Source organism: Artemia franciscana, chromosome 8 (genome assembly GCF_032884065.1).
Source record: "Artemia franciscana chromosome 8, ASM3288406v1, whole genome shotgun sequence".
Classification (NCBI taxonomy): domain Eukaryota; kingdom Metazoa; phylum Arthropoda; class Branchiopoda; order Anostraca; family Artemiidae; genus Artemia; species Artemia franciscana.
The window spans coordinates 6,201,388-6,222,075 of record NC_088870.1 but is presented as its reverse complement, the minus strand read 5'-3'; the positions used below and the strand labels follow the sequence as shown (position 1 = coordinate 6,222,075).

Below are 20,688 nucleotides of genomic sequence, written 5' to 3'. Positions count from 1 at the left end.
GCTATCTCAAAATTTTGATGAGATGATTTTGGAGGGAGTCTTCGGGGAGGGGGAATAGTTGCCCTCCAAACTTTTTGGTCACTTAAAGAGGGCTTTAGCAAATTGATTTTCCGTTCAAATGAGTTATTACACTTCTCTATGATTTTTGTTCTGATTTTTTGTTCGTGAAACTTTTATATTGATTTTTCTCCGAGTAAAGCTAATTTTGTTCATGAAATTTCTTGGGTGATGATTTTTGTTCGTGAAACTTGTTGCAAGTTAATTTTTCTCTGATTTTACATAATATTCAAAGAGATTTTATTTTCTGTGGGATTTAGCGTTTTTTTTTTCTTCTTTTTATTTTTTCTTTCTCAGTAAAGACGTTTTTTTAAGGGAACCTTTATATTCTAAAGACTTTGTGTCTGTATTACGATTCGAAAGGGATATTTCCATCCAATGGAACTATGCCTTGGACATCCAAACCATGAAACCCTTTCTAATATTTTGATTCGGTTAATACATTCTAAATGATAGCCAATTCAACGCATAATGAAATTTTTGTGTTGCATGCTAAAATGATTAAATGAATTGCTTGTTCCCGTACGATTGCAATAACTGACATGCAGGATGGAAAATCGATTATTGGAATTTGCTTACATTTGAAGTACACCTGCTTGTTGAGTAATACTTTAAAGAGTATTTTCCGATGATATTGCGGGTTCCTTTTAGCGCATTAATAGTCTTTTTTACATATATGGCATTTTTGGGGCATTTTCATGCAAAACTATTCGTTTACACTAGAATCGATCATTTAAACCTAATGAAAAAATCTCTATCAACGTTTCTTTTGATGACTCCTAGCAATTGAGGCCAGCGTGGCAAAATGTACCAGCCCCCCCCCCCCCCCCGACGACTTTTCTGGTACACATTATCACACCTAAGGGATTTTCAAGCTTTTTCCCTTAAGATAAATTTATTTACTTAAACATGACCATTGTTTTTTATTTGAACAGCGGAAACTTGCCATTTCAGTGCTATATAAGGATATTCCGAGATAATTCCCGGCCTGTAACACTCAATGGCTGATAAATAGCACCCTCTAGCAAGCATTATCGAACATATAAAATTCTTTGGGTATTATTATGCAAAAAATATTTGTTTACAAAATAATAAATCATTTATACTTGGTAAAAAAATCCCCATTAACGTTTCATCTAATGACTCCTAGCAATTGAGGCCAGTGTGGCACAATGTACAAATCCCGATGTGCTTCTAGCACACAATATCACACCTAAAGATTGTTTCATGCTTTTACTCTCATAATAAATTTATCAACTATCAAATGACAATTGTTTTCATTTGAACAGTGGAAACTTGCCATTTCATTGCTAGATTGCAATATTTTATGGCAATCCCAAACCCCTGACAAACGACACCCTCTAGCATGCATTATCACATATATGACATTTTTCCGGATATTTTCCTGCAAAAACATTCGTTTACGATAGAATCTAATAAATATGCAAATTATTTCAAGTTTAGAGATAATGTTTACCATCAAATTAGAGAATTAGCAATGGAATGGCCCTTAAGTCCGCTGTTAGCAAATATTTATGTAGAGTATGTAGAAACTTTAGCTATAGAAACACATTTTTTTTTAACCAAAATTTTGGGGCAGATATATTGACGTTTTAGTTATTTGGAATTATGGGGAATTACAAATTAAAGGTTTTCTGGAACATTTAAATAATTTGGGAGGGGAATTAGTTTTTGAAAAAAACAACTGAGAATAAGTTGCCGTTTCTAGATATTTCGATCCATAGAAATAATAATGAACATGCTTGTTCAATTCACCGTAAACCGACTAATAACAACCGTTATTCGTCTTTCGCATCAAATCACCCGATTTAAGTAAAAATGGGTGTATTTATTTCTTTAATTGATAGGGTATTAATATTAGCATCGCCATTTTACATGAGTAGTGAACTAATTTTTATTAAGGATATTCAAGTAGGAAATGGATATCCCGAAAATATGATTTCTCAAATAATAGAAAAAGGAAAAAAAGTTAATGGAGCCTGAAATATTAGAAGATGGGTCAACTCAAATTAATTTTCATAACTTTCCTTATATTACAATGGTGTCACAGAAATTAAGAAAAGGATTATAGAAAACATAATATAAAAACAGCATTTAAATCAGGACAAACTATAAGCTCCCTGCTAAAAAATAGAAAAGACAAAGTTCGAAGAAACATACAAAAGGGGGTATACAAAATTCCATGCTCTTGTGGTAAATTTTATGGAGAAAGAACACGGCAGAATTTATAAAATAGGCTACAGCAACACAAAAATGCCATAGATTGCTCGATAAAACATAATAAAAAACCCGAAACATTTGAGCCTGCAATTGCAGAACACGTATATAATCTTCCTCGTCATACTATTTTATTTGATCAGACAAAATTTGTAGATACATCGGTAGGACTTCTGCAAAGTTTTAGAGAAATTATAGAAATAAAAAGATTATCTATGGGTGTATTAGTATTAATAGAGATGAAGGGGATTTTAGGATAAATTGAATTTATAATAGATTAATTAAGGAGCAGGTAAAAACTTCGAAAACTATTTATTTCAACAATTGTCCGGCAACAAGTGATAACCTTGCGAACAAAAGTCACAATGAGGTCAAAGCTGGGAAAAATCAACGGACTGCAACTAAACTAAACAAGAGCTAAGAGCCTTTATGGCACTTGTGACGAGGCAAGAACAGCTATGAGCCAAGAGCTCATATGGTATGAGCTCTAACAAAATTCTAAAAATCAATAGATTGATTTAAAAGGAAAATCAGAGGCTTAATGCCGGTCGAGATTTAAAATAAGAGCTCTGCGTCACGATGTCCTTCTAAATATCAAAATTCATTAAGATCCGACCACCCACTCGTAAGTTATAAATACCTCATTTTTTTCTAATATTTCCTCTCTCTTTGGCCCCCCAGATGGTTGAATCTGGGAAAACGACTTTATCAAGTCAATTTGTGCAGCTCCCTGACACGCCTACCAATTTTCATCGTCCTAGCATGTCCAAAAGCACCAAACTCACCAAATCACTGAAAAACTTCCCCAACTCCCTCAAAGAGAGCGAATCCAGTACGGTTATTTCAATCACGTATCTAGGACATTTGCTTATTCTATCCACCAAGATTCATCCCGATTCCTCCACTCTAAACGATTTTGCAAGATTTCCAATTTCCCCCTCCAACTCCCCCCAATGTCAACAGATCTCGTCGGGATTTGAAATAAGAGCTCTGAGACATGAATTCCTTTTGAATATAAAATTTCATTAAGATCCAGTCACCCGTAAGTTAAAAATACCTCAATTTTTCTAAGTTTTCCAAATTAAATCCCCCCCCCCCCAGATCATCCAAAGAGAACGGATCCGTTCCAATAATGTCATTTGCGTATCTAGAACTTGTGCTTATTCTTCCCATCAAGTGTCATCCCGATTTCTCTACTCTAAGCGTTTCCAAGATTTCTGTTTCCCTCCTCCAACCCCCTATGCCTCCGAATCCAATTCGAGTCGAAAATGGAGCATCTAAGACATAAGATCCTTCTATATATATCAAGTTTCATTAAGATTCGATCACCTACTCGTAAGATAAAAATACCCCAATTTTCACACTTTCCAAGAATTCCGGATTCCCCCTTCAACTTCCCCCAATGTCACAGAATCTGGTCGGAATTTAAAATAAGAGCTTTAAAGCACAAGATCCTTCTAAATATCAAATTTCATTCAGATCTGGTCACCCGTTCGAAAGTTACAAATACCTCATTTTTCCGAATTACCCCCCCCCCCACCAACTCCACCAAAGAGAGTATATCCGGTCCAGTTATGTCAGTCACGTATCTTAGACAGGTTTTTATTTTTCCCGTTCAGTTTCATCCTGATCTCTCCGCTTTAATTATTTTCTAAGATTTCCGGTCCCCTCCCCCAACTGCCCCCAAATGACGCTGGATCCGGTTGAGATTTAAAATATAAAAGATCTGAGTTACGAACCCTTCTAAATATGAAGTTTCATGAAGATCCGATCACTCCTTTGTAAGTTAAAAATACGTCATTTTTCTAATTTTCATAATTAACCCCCCCCCCCCCCCAATAGAGCGGATCCGTTCCAATTGTGTCAATCACGTATCTAAGACTTCTGCTTAAGTACCTAAGTACCTAAGACACCAAGTTTCATCCCGATCCCTAAAATCTAAGCGTTTTCCAGGATTTAAGGTTCCCCCTCAAACCCCCCCCCCCAACCCAAATGTCACCAGATCCGGCCAGGATTTAAAATAAGAGCTTTGAGACACGATATCCTTTTAAATATCAAATTTCATTGAGATCTGATCACCCGTTCGTAAGTTAAAAATACCTCATTTTTTCTAATTTTTCAGAATTAACGCCCCACCCCCCCCCCCCCCCCGAACTACCCCAAAGAGAGCGAATCCGTTCCGGTTATGTCAATCATGTATCTAGGACTTGTGCTTATTTTTCCACCAAGTTTCATCCCGACCCCTCCACTCTAAGCGTTTTCCAAAATTTTAGGTTTCCCCCTCCCAACTCCCCCCCCCCCCTCAATGTCACCAGATCCGGTCGGGATTTAAAATGATATCTTTGAGACATGATATCCTTCCAAACATCAAATTTCATTAAGATCTGATCAACCGTTCGTAGTCAAATCGGGAAAACGACTATTTCTAATTTAATTTGGTCCACTCCCTGATACGCATGCCAAATTTCATCGTCCTAGCTTACCTGGAAGCGCCTAAAGTAGCAAAACCGGGACCGACAGACAAACAGACCGACAGAATTTGCGATTGCTATATGTCACTTGGTTAATACCAAGTGCCATAAAAACCAAAAAATCTATTTAATTTATGATTCATGAGTTTGTTGATTAACCTGTGAGATTTAGTTAGAAGGTGATGAACTTAGGGTTTGGTGACCTTCTTTTGTTTGTTCAAGTAAATACAGTCTTCTGTTCTAATAGATTCCCATTTATACACAGATTTGTTGAGAGGAGAGTGACCCATAATTTCACTATAGACTTTTGCTTTGGCTATATTCTTATGTTTATAATACCAGAGCTGGGAGTTTGTTTATAATGTGAGTTGTTCTTATTTATTTACTGTCATTTTTTTTTTCTTCTTCTTCGTGTGTTTAGTTGTCGTGTTTTTCCTTTTGTGTGTGTTGTTTAAAAAAAATCTTATTTTTCTTTATTTTTGTTGTTCTTTTTCTTTTTCTTTTTTTGGTTGAAAAAAGCTTCCGGACGTGGGGCCGAAATGTTCGGAAATTTTTTTAATCAAAGTATAGTTTTGTTTTTATTTTTGTTCACTGCTCCATTGAAATTAAAACCCGTTTTCTCTTGCTTAAATTTTATATCTACCTTTATAATATTTTTATATAATCAATAAAATATTAAATATATATAATTTGCACTCATTTATCTTACCATTTGGATTATCACGATGAGAGACGAAAAACGATAAATCTGTCCAGCTGGGCCTTCCTTCACTAAAAAAGAAATAAAATAATTGTGAGCTATAAAAAGATCTGTTCTAAGAGCTTGCCTTGACAAACCATGGAATGATATAACTAATTTTTGATATTTCAGAACCCCATGCTAATAAATGTTCAGAGGGAGCAATTCTCAGATCAAAAATGGATCTTAATTTGCTTCAAAGTGCAAATTAAGGGGATATGAATATTAGACGTAAAAAATAGGGGCTAAAGTAGGGAGTAGTAGGCTCTTTCATATTTTAAAAGCCTTGGATCAAACAGCACGTCATAACAAAGTGCAAGTAAGAAACAACCCTTGTCAGTAGAAACTAAAATTCTAAAAAGCAAAGTTTTGATTATAATATAAGATATAATAAAATCTATCATGTATGCTCCTTCTAAATCTGAAACATGCATTAATTTTAAATTCGCTCATCATTAATATTAGCACAGGAAAAGTTTACATAGTTTCAGAAACAGGAGCTAAACTACATAAAAGAGGTACAACTTTGAAGGAAATTATGTGATGGAATTCAACATCTATGAAAGTCCTAAAGCCACAGGCTACACAATGTGAATATTTTCATTTTTCTTAAGAAATGAATCAGTATTCAGAAGATTACAGGTTTAACATCTGATCCCCCTTCATTAGTAGGATTAGCCACAGTATTAAAAGGAATAAAAAATAATGAGGCTCCAGGTGCTGATAGTGTGGAAAATGAGTTTCTTAAATATGGTGGCTCTGAGGTGAGAAGTAAGTTACTGAAGATTGTGAATATGATTTTTGAAAAATAGGGAAGTACCTAACGATTTTAGGAAAACCTTAATTAAACAACTGTATAAGAAAGGCGATAAGAGTGAGTGTCATAATTATCAAAGAATTAATCTAGTCTCTGTAGGTAGCAAATTACTTAGTAATATGAAATTTTTTAGACTGAGAGATTCTGTAGACTAAGTTTTAAAAAAGAACAGTGCAGATTTAGAAAAGGTAGAGGATATGTTGACCGATTTTTCATCCTTAGGCTAATAATTGAGAAGTGCCTGAGTTGTCAAACACCTTTGGTTCTCAGTTTTATAGATCATGATCTAGCATTCAATTCTATTGATAGAAGAGCTTTAGCAAAGGTCTTATTTTAGTGTGGTATACAAGACAAGTACATTGAAATGATTAGAGCTATGTACGAGAAAAACTCTGCTGCGGTTAAGGTAGGAAATGAGGTTAGAAACTGGTTTTGTATCAAATCAGGAGTTATCCAGGGTTGTGTTCTATCCCCCTTTACATACATCATTTTGATGGACTTTGTCTTGAGGAGCACAGGAAAGGCAATGGGAGACAACGGATTCAAACAAGGAAGAAAAACTCTGATGGTCTTAGGTTATGCTGATGATTTAAACATCCTAAATGAAAGCATGAGCAAAAAGTATAATTTTTTAGAGGTTTTGCGAATTCGGGGAGCTAGAATATGTTTGAAAATTAATGTTAAGAAGACTAAATCACGAACGTTAGGAACAAGTGAAAATGAAAAGGTGATATTGAGTAACAAAAAGATTGATCAGGTGGGCAGCTTCACTTACCTTGGTAGTGAGGTATGAGCACCGAAGATGTTAAAACTACAATAGCCAAGGCTCAGGGTGTTTTTTCACAGTTAAAAAAAGTTTGGAAGAATAGGAAGATAAGTCTGTAAACCAAGATTAGAATATTGGAAACTACAGTATTGACAATGGTCAAATATGGCTCTGAAGCATGGTTGGTCTGAAAAGCGGATGACAAAAAGCACATTGTTCAGGGTACCTGGCTGACTAACCGTATTTCAAAAAGTAGGTTGTACGAAAAATGTGGTTCAATCCCGCTTTCTAGGGTTAGGGAAAAATCAGAAAAAATGAGGTTTTTTAACTTACAAATAGGTGATCAGATCTTAATGAATTTTCGATATCAGAGCTCTTATTTTTAATCGCGACCGGCATTAAGCAATGTGAGCTCCAGGCTCTCGGCTCTTCCGAACTTGTCAAAAGTGCCATAAGAGCTTTTAGCTCTTGTTATTAAAGAACAAACAATAGAAGACTGTAAAAATGAACCACTTCTAGCTTGTACTACCTATACTAGCGCAGATAAGAGCTACTTAGTTTATAACTGCTTTTAATATTTCTATGAGATTTGAAAGAGGTTGCAAAATGACCAGAAAATGATAAAAAGGAAAAGTATCCCAGTCATCATCACTTTATAACTTTGATGACCTTTGTAATTTAACTTATAGCATCACTAAATATGTTCAAGTACAACAGAAATTTAGTGTTATATAGAATCTATAGTGGCAGTAGCGTTTTGTGTGTACACATTTTGTGCAACTGAAAAGTAAGCTAATCTAATCAAGCTAAAAACACAAACATTTAGGCAGAATAATTTTGGAACATTAAAAATGGATAGTTTTTTTTTAATTACTTCTTCTAATGCTTTCTAAAAAAAAAAGTTCAGTTCGGTTCCTGAGGGTTATCAAAGGTCTTTTACCAAGGAGTAGCCTATGCAATAATTTCATTTGGTAGGATAAGAGGGACATTTGTAAAATATTCCCTAATTCCCAGTCTATTATATAGAAGCACTGCATTTAAAACAACTTTTTATTTTAGGACTGGGATACATAGGCTATAACATAACACCCAAAAGTCTTTTTTTATTATACAGGAGAGCAACAATAATATTTTTAAGCTTATTTACAGAGAGCTTTGATTGAAATCAGAAAATAGGGCTGTAAAGTTCAGTAACATGGCTTTGCTACTCATATAAACTACAAATGAACAAAGCAAGTAATTGAGCAAGATAAAATGAAGTTGAATCCCCAGGCTGATAACAGAAAATGATAAGCAAATATCTAGGACACAGAACAAAGCAAAAATTTTGAGCATACTTTAATGGTTGAAAAAACTAGAAAAAAAAACCTTGGTTGGTCTCCATATTGCCGCTTAAAACCTCTCAGTCCTCGATGTATTTCCCTCCGATAAACAACATATCCTCTATCACGGCATAGCTAAAAGAAGAAAAAAAGTATAAGCAGAATAACTTAGTTTTCTTTGTTTTCTTTTTTAAAAATTTCTTTCTTATAAATCCCTCCATTTTAATGCAAAGAGCTTTAAACTACTCTGAACAGCTGTCAAAATATTTTCATAGGTTTTCTCTAAACAGCCAGTAATCTGACATACAGTTTTTAATAAGTGTATTTTATTCTCTCTGGGCTGTTTCAAACATGAATACTATCACCATACACACTACCAAACACACACACACACACTACAGGATCATTATTACTACAACTGATACTACTACAAACAGCTCATCAGACCACCAAGCTGCCTGAGGCCAACACAGCTATGCAAGCTCCTCCTCCAGCCCAATATATTCAAAGCCTCTCTCTTAACACCCTCCCAGGAAGCTCCCATTTCCTGTAAATCTTTCTTTATGACATCCATCCACCCCAACTGGGGACAACCTACTTTCCATTTAGCACTAGGTGCCTGGCCAAAAAGGACAATCTTTGGCAATCTGTCATCCTTCATCCAGAGAATATCCCCTAGCCATCTCAACCTTTCTCTCGTTATTGCCCTAGAAATCAAGATTGAACCGACCTTTTTGTAGACCCTAATGCTTGAAATACAGTCAGTAAGCTGGGTATCCAAAACAATCTGTAGGCAATTTCTTTAGAAAACATCTAGCAAATCTTCATCTGCTTTTCAGCACACCCAAACCTCAATCGATATTTGACCACTGTAGCTTCTAATATTCTAGTCTTCATTTGCAGACTTATCTTCCTATTCTTCCAAACTTCTTTTAACCACCAACAACCAACCTGAGCCTTGTCAATTCTACTTTTAACACCTTCACTGCTCCCACCATTTTTGCTAATAATGCTACCAAGGTAAGTGAAGCTGTCCACCTGATCAATTTTTACGTTACCCAAGGTCACCTTTTCATCCTCACTTTTTCTTAGCCTTAGTAACAGAATCAAATGCTTGCTAATAATCTGTAAAACTGAGGATCAAAGGTATTTGACAACTCAGGTACTTCTCAATTATTAACCTAAGAGTGAAAATGTTGCTGACACATCATCTACCCTTTTTAGAGCCACACTGTTCTTCTCTTGAAACTTTGTTAACAGCATCTCTCAGTCTAAAAAATATCATATTACTAAGTAATTTGCTACTTACAGAGACCAGACTAAAGCCTTGATAGTTAACACACTTACTCTAACGCCTTTCTTATACAGTGGTTTAATTCAGGCTTCCCTAAAGCTGCTAGGTACTTTCCCTTTTTCTAAAATCATATTCCTAATCTTCAGTAACTTATTTCTAACCTCAGAGTCACCATGTTTAAGGAACTCATTCACCACATAATCAGCACCTAGAACCTTATAATTTTTTAATACCTTTAGTACTGTTGCTAATTCTTCCTCATAAAACAAATGTTCCTTCACATCTAAGGTATCACAAACTTTTTCATTTTTCCCTACATCTTTTCTTGCAACTCTATCTTGAGTTAGCATATTCTCAAAACGTTCTGCTCATCTCTCTTTCATTATCTCTTCATTAGCTCTTTCACTATCACTAATTGTGGCTTCATTCCTATCTTTGCTGGGATAAGTCCAAATTGACTGCTCCCTCTCAATTTATTAATATGCCAGTATAATATTTTCCTATTATTCTGTATAGCTGCATCTTCCAAATCCTTGACAATTTTATCCAAGGCCTCTGCTTCACACCTCCTAAGTTCATATTTTAATGCTTTCTTCACATTATTTACATTCCTTTTGTTTTTGTAGGATTTATTATTCAGATAATTCTTGTACAAGCCCCTTCTCCTCTCTATTAAACATAAAACCTTTCACTAATTTTCCTAGCTGCAGTCCTAACTTTCTTCCCTAAATAACATCAGCAACTTCACAAACTGTTTTCCTAAAATTATTCCATCCATCTCCCACATTGTCAAATTTTATACTCTGCAGTTTAGTATTCAACTATTCCTAAAAATTTTCTCTCAAATTCTCATCCTGGAGTCTAGCAATATCATAACTTCCTGGGAGGTAGTTACCCTTCTGAAATCTTAGCTTTAATTTAACCCTATACTACCACATAGTGATCTTTACTTTTAGCATCAATAACACCACTCCTATATACCCTAGTATCTTCTATGGATCCTGCTGGAGTTTGGTTTACAATAACATAATCAATAAGGTTTGCTGCCTTACCATCATTTGAATACCATGTTAACTTATAGGCCATTTTATGACCAAACACTGTAGTGGTTATAATTAGATTGTTATACCTACAAAATTACAAGAGTCTTTGGCCATTATTGTATTTTTTTTTTCCTACACCAAATTTATCTAATTAAACTAGGTTAACATCTATCCCTATTTCTACTGACATGTGGATTAAAATCTCCTAACAAAACACCATATTTCTACCTGGAACCCTGTCTATTTTCTCCTGTAACTGTAAGTAAAATTCATCTGAGCCATAGAGCCATGATCTATACGACCATTAGGCTGTCATTAAAAATTGAAATTACCAACAAACATATTTTTCATAGAAAAAATACCTTTTTTGTGACACTAACACAACACAAATTCAGAGGAAAATTCAGTTCGCATTTAGCAGTCAATGGATAAACTTGTCTGAGTGCTTTTGCCCGGATACAACGGTTGCTATGCCATCTTCTAGACTTATGTGAATAATATCGTGATAATTGCTTAAATTAATTGTTACAATATAATCTTGGATACAAAGGAGTGAGTTCTGCGTTCGAGCTAGTTCCTGAGGAATCCTGATGTGGGTGTTAGCCGTGCCCTTTTAACGGTTTATGCAAATTGCACGCTGTAAACTAGCGTGGGTAAAAAATAAGTTTTTGCAAAGGTAGGTGACATTTTATTTTGATAAAGTCAGAATGGGAAAAAAAGCCAGACCCAAACGCAACCGGACAGAAGCTGAGTTATCGGATCCGGTTATGAATTCTACTAGTAATTCGGATGCGAGTGTCAATGCGGACTGCCAGAAAACGAATGCTGAGAATATCATTAAAATTTTGGAAATGGTCCAATCTATAAATGTGAACATGGAAACCCTAAAGCAGAGTGTACTTGAAATTCAGAACGATTTGGGTACAGTTAAAAGTCGTGAAAATAAAAGTAGTGCAATGGACAATGAAATTGCAACAGTGAAATCAGAATGTTTAGCTCTGCAAAGTTTTGTAAAAGCCCAGCCACAGCTGATCAAGAAATGCAATGAGGAAATGAATGTGGTGGTGTCCCAGTCTCTTGTTGATGAAAATAGGGACAAGTTGCATAATTTGCTGTTTTGGGGCCTTAATGATGTACCCTTGAATGAGGCTGCATCTCGGGTTTCCAAGGTGATTGTAGCTGGTTTGTCACTCCCAACTGACAAGTTGCCACCATTCACTGTGGTTCACTGTTCCAAGAATTTTGTTAAAATTAGGGTGGACAGTGTCCAGGCACGTTTCTTGATTCTAAGTAATGCGAAAAAATTAAAAGGGAAAGAGTTCGGTGTTTATAAGTCTGTTTTTATTAGTGATGATGTCTCACCGCGTGTACGGGTTTTGCGTAAAAAATTACTTGGGTTACGTAAGCATTTCGTGGATAAAGGTGTGGAATGCTGGGTACCTCCTACCCTACCACCCAGCATCTCTGTTAAAAAGGACAACCGTGTTATTAAAGTGCCTTGGTACAATCCTAAGAGTTTGTTGGATTCTTTATTGTTTTTTTCTGTTATTAAAATTAGTGAGTGTTTATTTGTTATTGAAAAAATCAAATAAATAAAAATAAAAAATTAATAAAAAATAAAACTTGCTATTTGGTCGCGATAATTATGGTTGTGTGATTGGGGGAATTAGTAGCCGTTGTATTTGGTAACTTGTATATGGATTCGTTATGGGCATATACCACTTTAACAGCAAAGCTACTTGATAATATTTTTTCTAATTCTAAATTTTCAGATCCATGGGTTATTGTTACTGATGTTTCTGACCATTTAGGGATTTCGGCAAGTTTTAAAGTTTGTTTCCCGAGGCATCAAGGCCCTAGACTGAAAATGAGTATGTTACCTGTGCTCAACCAGGGTAACTTAGAAAAGTTTAAACAAGAGATTTCTAATGTTGATTGGAATAATAAAGTTGAAAATCTAGATGATATAAATATAAGTTTTCAGAGATTTTATGATACATTGACCTCTATTTTGAGTAAAACTTGTGTAATGAACAGGACAAGGTCAAGGAAAATGATGCCCAAAAAGCCGTGGTTGTCCCCTAGTCTTCTGTGGTGCATAAATAAGAAAGACCAGTTATATAGGGATTCTATAAGGAATGAAAATGATCCAGTTTGCACAAGAGTTTATAAAAATTATAGAAATGCTCTTAATAAACTTTTGAGAAACACAAAGAAAAAATATTTGAGTGTAAATTTAAAGATGCTTGTGGTAACCCAGCTAAAACTTGGAAAATTATTAAAAGTGTTATATCTTCAACAGATCCGGTTCTACCTGATGAAGTTACTACAAGTGATGGGTTAAAATTGAATGAGCCTGATGTAATTTGTAATGCCCTTTCAGAACATTTTGCAACTGTTGGGGCTCGATTTTCTCGTACTACAGTAGCTTCTGATAATGATCCTCCACTTGAGACTTCTATGGGTACTCATGTCGATGTATCAATGTATCTAAGACCTGTCACTCATTATGAAGTTCGTAAGATTATCTTTCAGATGAAAAGTTCTTCGGCTGGGAGTGATCCCATTAACCTTCTTGTTTTAAAAGCTGCGTTTCCAAGCATTTCACATATATTAACGTCCCTTATTAATGCTTGTTTTAAGCAAGGGAAGTTCCCCAATTGTCTTAAAATTGCAAGAATAACTCCTGTGTTTAAGGGTGGTAACAAGAATGATTTGGGGAATTACAGACCAATTTCATTATTACCTGTTGTTTCACAAGTTTTAGAAAAATGTATTAATATTAGAATTTATGAGCATTTGGAGCGTCATAAACTTCTACATCCAAATCAGTTTGGTTTCAGGAAGGACAGAACAACAGAAATGGCGATTTCATTTATTACTACTATAATTAATGATGCTCTTGATAAAAAGCTTTGATAAAGCTTGATAAAGATAGCTGGTGTATTTTTGGACTTAATTAAGGCGTTTGACACTGTTGACCATTGAATATTATTTAAAAAATGTGAATTTTATGGATTAAGGGGTGCTACATTGGGTTTGCTTTGCTGACAATACTGACAATTGTTGACAATGGTCCGAGTAAGACCCAGCTTACTATGCCCTTATTTGCTGATGATACAACCTTGGTGATTGTTTTACAGGAATATTTTGTGAGAGGCCTGATGTTCACCACCACATTACTCAGATACAAGGTAATACTGAGGTTCCTCGATTAGTTTCAAGTAGGTCTTCTTTTTCACTTATTTACAGAGCTTCAAAACTTTGGAATAAACTGAGTATAGATATCAAAGAAATAGGTAGCCTTGGCCAGTGTAAGTCTGATTTATGTGTGGAGTTGCTTGGTAGGTATGCTTTTGAAACAGATTAACTAAAATAAATTTTTCATAGGTTATTCATTTGTAATATTTATGTATTTTTTTTTTTTTTTTTTTGTCTTGGGGTCATGCAAGGTAGTGTATTGTTAATGTTTTTTGTTTTTATTTTGGTATATGGTCTCATTCTCCATATTTTCTTATTCTCCATATTGTCTCTTTATTTTCTTTGAATTTAGCACAGCCTTGCAAGCTTTGCTTATGTTGTGCTATTGATTAAGAAATGTTTATTTCTGACAAAATTGTTCTACTACTACTACTACTACTAAAAGAAGGCATGGTTTTTGCCTATTTGTTAGGTTTGAAGCAAGGGTGCTGATAGTTATATGCAACATAACAAAATCAAATACAGGTATTTCATTTTACAAGACAATATCCTTATAAATTGAAAATTACTAAACAGGATGTAAAATAATTTTTTTTTTTTTTTAGTGAGAAGCAGGGGGGAGGGAATTTTTCACAAACTTTGAATTTACCACCCTGGACCTCTAAAGTACATAATAAAGAAGTTGAAAGTACCTAATTAATATCAAAGATTATAAAATCATATCAGCTGAGGTGCTTGTAATTTCCCACTAACTTCGTGCTGTTGAATATCTATATGTATATGGCTTTTCTAATTTAATGGTACAATGGTGTTTAATAGGGTGTCAAGGGGTAGTGCCCCCCCCCCCCAATAATGTTGAGAAAAATCATTATATATCCCGTGCCCCTTGACTATCCATATATGGTCCCCTCTTGCCCCTTTCCCCAAATAAAATTCTGGAGATTTGCCTCTACTTTTAAATACAGTTTTATTCACATTAGCCACCTATTGAAATTTTCTTTTTTTCATATTTAATTTTTGACAATGAAGTTTTTTGCATACCATTTTATAAAAACTGTGAGTTAGATATCCCTCTCTTTTGGTTTTACCTTGGATTTCTTTCAAGTTATACCTAGGTATATATACTATATTTGATTCAAAGCTTATTGGCTCTGCAGAGTCATCAGTTATAAGATATTTCATAAAGGAAGACCTGCATTGGCTTTCACTTTGAGCTTGCAAGTAGAAGCTTGAATTTAATATTCAAAAGTGCAAGTTACTGTACTTTGGGAGAGTGAACATAAAGTGGCAGTGCTATATGATTGGAGAGGATGGCTTGAGACAACCAATTGACTCTTCAGCAACTGGGAAAGATTTGGGAATTGTTGCTGATAAGAAATTAAAATTTCACAAATATACACAAATGGCAGTTGTCAAAGCATTCCAGACTGTTGGCATAATCTAGCATACAATATGCAGCAGATCATAACAGTTTGTGGTAACAAACTTTAAGTAAGGAGCAATCCAGCTCAATAGTAACTGAAACTTTCAAAAATAGAATTTTGATACTAATAGATACATCAAAACAGTCTGATTTATAGCCTTTGATCCTTCAAAAGCTACAAGCCTCAGAATATTTGCCTTATTTTCAAAACAGCAGGAAACACCCCCTAAGTCACAGAATCTTAATGGAAATCACACCATCAGATTCAGCATATCAGAGAACCTTCCTGTAGAGGTTACAGGTTCATATCTGCAAAAAGTGGAATATTGTATTATTTTTTGTCAGAAGAAAGATCACAGATGCATGTTTGTTTGTTTGTTTTTCTTACCAAGAGTGATCCTAATGACCCATTGGTCCTAAAATATTAAAAGAGGGCTCATTTGAACAAGAATTTAAAGTTCTAGTTAGCTTTTTAAGTGACCAAAAAATTAGAGGGCAACTAGGCCCACTCCCACACTCATTTTTTCTCAAAGTCACCCAGTAAAAATTTTGAGATAGCCATTTTGTTTAGCAGAGTCAAAAAATTTAAAAACTATTACAATGAGGATGACCTATCCCCCACAGTCCCCGGGGGATGGGCTGCCAGTTGTAAACTTTGCCTATTTTTACATATAGGATTGGTTATTGGGAAGTATACAGACATATTCAGGGGGGATTTTTTCTGGTTGGAGGGAGAAGGTTATGTGGGAGGATCTTTCCATGGGGGAAGGAAACTTTCCATGAAGAGGGTACTGGATTTCCCACCATTATTTGAAGAACAATCAGAAGTTAAATAAAAAACAAGCTTTTTCATCCAAAAGTAAAAAGCAACATTAAAACTTATAATGAACAGAAACTACTCTGTATATGAATGGGGTTGTCCTCTTCTCAATGCCCTATTCTTTACACTAAAATTTGACTCTTTCTTACAACTCTACTTTTCAAAACAACAGAAAACTTTATCTAAAGAGCAGGGGATTGAGGGGGGGGGGCAGTCCCTTTCATATATGGAATAATTTCTTTTCATTTTAAGTTTTAATGTTGTTCCTTACTTTCAGTTTGAAAAAATTGTCTTTTTTTATTTAATCTAAAGTTGCAAGCAAAATATATAAGGGTCTTGTGTAACCATTGATAGAATCTGGGATGTATTTTGTAATACCCCTGAACAATGGTGTTCAGCAGAAAACAAAATATGTTCAAAGATGGGCAGCAAAAGCTGTAGATGGATGCAAGAATCTTGGCTATCCATCTTGATTGAATAAACTACAGCTTCTAATACTTGTTAACTAATGCCAAAGAGGTGATTTTCCAATGCTTTTGAATGGTGAATCTTAATGTCAAAAGCTCTGTCAATTTGATGAATCATCAAGGACAAAGAGGCATAGTATGAAGTCATTCCAGAAGACAGCAGATACCAGAGTAACCAATACTTCTCTGGTTTACTTTTATAAAACAAACAATTTTAAAGATCCTCAAAGGCCAGTACTTTCTAGAGGGAGAAGGAGCAGAGGTAGGTACATCAACATATCTTCCCAGAATACACTTTGATAAATATTGAGCAAATTATATCATTGACAAAAAAAACTGAACAGTAAAATTCTAGTTGATTGACTTCTTGCTGTCTCAGAAATAAGTTAGGTAAAGAAAATGAAACTTTCAGGGATGGGTCTACAGGCTAAAGTATGTCCTGGGAAGGTATTTTGAAGTACCTACCTCTGCTCCCCCCTCTAGAGGGCCCTGACCATTGATGACCTTCAAAAATATGTGTGTTACAAAAGTGAAACCTTGCAAAACTAGATCTTCTGCTTGAATGAAGTGCAACAAAATTGTTTTCTGCTTCACAAATTTGCTTAATCCTAATTTATAAGGTTAAAAATATACAAATACATTTGCTAAATTTTGGAAAAAAAATTGATATGGCTCAGAATTCTACTCAAATAACAAGAATTGCATTTTCAGAACTAAAGGCAGAGAAAAAGCAACCAGTAACTGAAAACTAAGGTAAAATGTTGTTTTGTCAAAATTTCAATAGGTACAACCTGTCATGTAGGCAAATTTCATGGCCCTCTAGAGGGAGAAGAAGTGGAGGTGGGTACTTTAAAATACCTTCCTGGGACATACTTTAGCCTGTAGACCCATCTCTGAAAGTTTCATTTTCCTAACCTAAACCCTTTCCAAGATAGCAAGAAGTCAATTAACTAGAATTTTACCCCATTTTTAAATCCAAAAATATGTACAAGAAAATATCATTGTTTAGGTTCCTAAATAGGCTTAAAATTGATTTAGCAAGAAAAATGATTATTATATTCAGAAAGAGCAGAAAAAGTGGCATTGGGTGGTAGTGTAGTCTAAGTTCACTTTATTTCTTGCTCAGTTATATAAACTGCTGGGTAATTACCCATACGTCACTCAATAGATTCATCCCTAAAAGTTTCATTTTCATACAATAACTACTCTCCAAGACAGCAAGAAGTAGCTTGTCTAGAATTTTACCATTTATTCTACAAGATACTAAACAATACCTCATCAAGAATTTTACTGATTTTTTGACCTTCAAGACAACTTTAACGGGACTTATAGTTTCTCCAAACCATACTCACTTGAGAGACTGTCTCCCTAACACGCCAAAGCTTGAAAGTTTCAAATTCGTCATCCATTGTTTTAATTTTAAAATTAGCGCTAGTGTTAGTGTCAGGGTTGCCACCTGCTCCTGTCCAAAGTGTGCTATTTTTCTCGAGAACAGGGTGCTACATAAGTGCTACACAAATTTTTTGCTAAATATGCAATTTTCGCGTAATCCTGCTTGGTGTTGATCAATTAAAACTTTTAGTCGCGTTTTCGATCACACAAAGATTACAGCATTTCTACGAATACCTTTGTTATTTTCACTAAAGCATTGTACGCACATGTGTAATAAGCTGCGTGGCGCTTTGAGTTGCCAGCGATAGAAAAATTGTACTCTTTTTAGTACATTTTTTTCAAAGTTGTGAGTTGGTAGTACATTTGAAAAAGTAGTACTTTTGCAGTACATTTTAAGAAAAGCAGTACTTTTTGAAAACAAATGTACTCTTTCTTCCAAAGGTGATTTAGTTGTATTTTCTCATAAATATGTTATCAGATTACCTTAAATTTAGTATTTGTGAGCTATTCAAATGAAGACAGCTATACAAAATTACGAAACATCTAAATCTCTAAAAACATTTGTTTTTGATATGTTATTCAAAACTTCCAAAAATTATTTCAAGGTGCTTCAAGCGGGATCAGACGAGGTTAAAATAAATTATTGTTAGTAAGAATCTTCAAGCCCGGCTTCATTTTCCAGAGCCTGGGGCTTCCGGACAGTCAAGCCAACCCTTCCGTATTTTCATGATAATTTTGATAGCTAATGTCACTGTCTACCAGTGTTTCCTAGATGTCCCTTTCAAATATCTATCTTTGCTTCACAGTCGCAACTGTCAATCAAAGCCAGGCTTCACCTTTCGGATTCCAGACAGCCGTTTTTGTCAAGATCTATTTTTCCTTGCGCAGCATACGCGGCGCGTTTCGAGTACAAACTACGGCTGCGGCAGTGCAGAACGTCTTCTTGCACCTTCTTACTCATATTTGAACTATGTTTTCGAACCAGTTTTACTATAGCTGTCCAGTTTATCAAGTTGCAGTTGCATTGCATTACACACTGCATACAATTCGAGAGTAGTTTACGCTAGTTTCGAAGAGTCTTTATCTTTCAGTGAACTGAACTTAGTGAACTGAGGTAGTTTTTAGAGGCAAAGATTTCCGAGGCTAAAGGTTTTTTCTAGCGGAAAAACAAGAGAAAAATACACTCGGATTTAAGCAATGCGTGAAGCATGTGGTCGAAAGCAGGACTATTATTCGACTCATCTAGCAAAACTAGGCAGTAAAGAGGCTTTAAAGGCACAGTAAACTTGACTAGGCAACTTTCGGCCATCAAACTGGCCTGGGGGGCTTAGATAAATGTACAGGGACTTATTGTCGACAGGACCCCCCTTCTTTGTTATCTCGAAACCCCTCCTTATTGTTCCCAGAGCTAGCTGGCAGGCCCTTGCCCCTTATGCACTGTAATTATGCACTTATGTACTGTAAAAGTTCGCCTTTTTACGTGTAGACCATAGTCAAACGTCACACCGGTAAAACGGCGTGGGTTCGATTCCTAGTTGCGGCACACAAACCTTTTGCTTTTTTTCTACTAAACCAAAAATCGAATTTTCGGAAACTGCCCGGAAACTGCAATGGTCGTAACTAGAATTTTTCTTACTCTTAATATCGACTCAAGGCACATTCTTGATATGTCAGCTAGTTCCCCGAGTCAACTTTGATTCAAGTTTACTGTTCCTTTACGGATGCCCAGCTTTTTTTTTTCCAAATCACTGGTTTATTAGAGATCATTTTCTATTGTTTTACAGATCATTTTCGAAAAAAATAAGAGTGATTCTTGAATCAGTCGCAAAAATCTAATTTCCTCTTCCTCATTTTGATCGACGCCAGTTGCGTTGCTACAAATGAGATTTACTTTCGTGGACCTCGATGCTCCCTTCGACTTCTGGAATGAAAGACGAAGACTGTCATCTATTTTCCAGGAGTTACTGCTTCCAACATCGGCGGAGCGTCTGATCACACATTGCTTTGCAAACATCAGTGCACTCACAGTTTCAGTTTTAGACGATTTCTAATTTTTGTTTTCAAATTGTTCAAAATAGAAAATTGCCTTTCTGCGCTTGCGCTTGTCAGTAAGTTTCACCTGTCTACCTCCATTAAAATTCACATCTCATGCACAATTTGAAATTGGCGCCAAGCGAGTTTTCTTTTCCTGAGGAAAAATCAAGTTGCTTCAACAGAAGTTGAAATTCCCACTTAAGAGAACTTATCAAACTAGAAAGCTCAGCAGAAGATGCTCCTCCAGTCTTTTTAAATCCCCTCAGTTGCTGACACTGGTCCTAATATTTTTTTCCCGAAAATTGTAGCACTAAGGTGCTACATTTTTCCAGACTTTCCGAAAGTGTGCTACATTTTTCCCTGATCGTGCTACGGTGCTACATATGCAAAAATAGTGCTACAATTAGCACTATAGTGCTACAGGTGGCAATCCTGGTTAGTGTTACCAGACTCAAAACTTCTTCTTAAAGTGTCAAAAAGTGAGAAACACATAGTTAATTTCTTTCAAATAAAAAAAGTAATAAATTGGTGTATTGAAAACAAATTTAAATTATTTAACTATATAAAAAAATATATTTCTATATGTTATAAAAAGCAAATAGCA

The 20,688-nt window shown here is 35.2% G+C and overlaps 1 protein-coding gene across 2 annotated transcripts in view; it reads right to left on the bottom strand.

The window, feature by feature from the left end:
* The window catches only part of LOC136029908 (DNA-directed RNA polymerases I, II, and III subunit RPABC1-like), a 39,108-nt gene extending 21,012 nt beyond the window's left edge, over positions 1-18,096 (bottom strand). Inside the window, exons 1-3 of one of the 2 annotated variants that reach the window (XM_065708410.1) lie at positions 18,011-18,096; positions 8,457-8,545; positions 5,476-5,537 (exon numbers count right to left, since the gene is read on the bottom strand). In XM_065708410.1, the coding sequence (XP_065564482.1) occupies positions 5,476-5,537; positions 8,457-8,545; positions 18,011-18,067 (208 nt within the window). In that variant the 5' untranslated portion in view covers positions 18,068-18,096. The remainder of the gene's footprint in view (positions 1-5,475; positions 5,538-8,456; positions 8,546-18,010) is intronic. The other variant, XM_065708411.1, reaches the window with a different exon arrangement.
* Between the last annotated feature and the right edge of the window lie 2,592 nt (positions 18,097-20,688).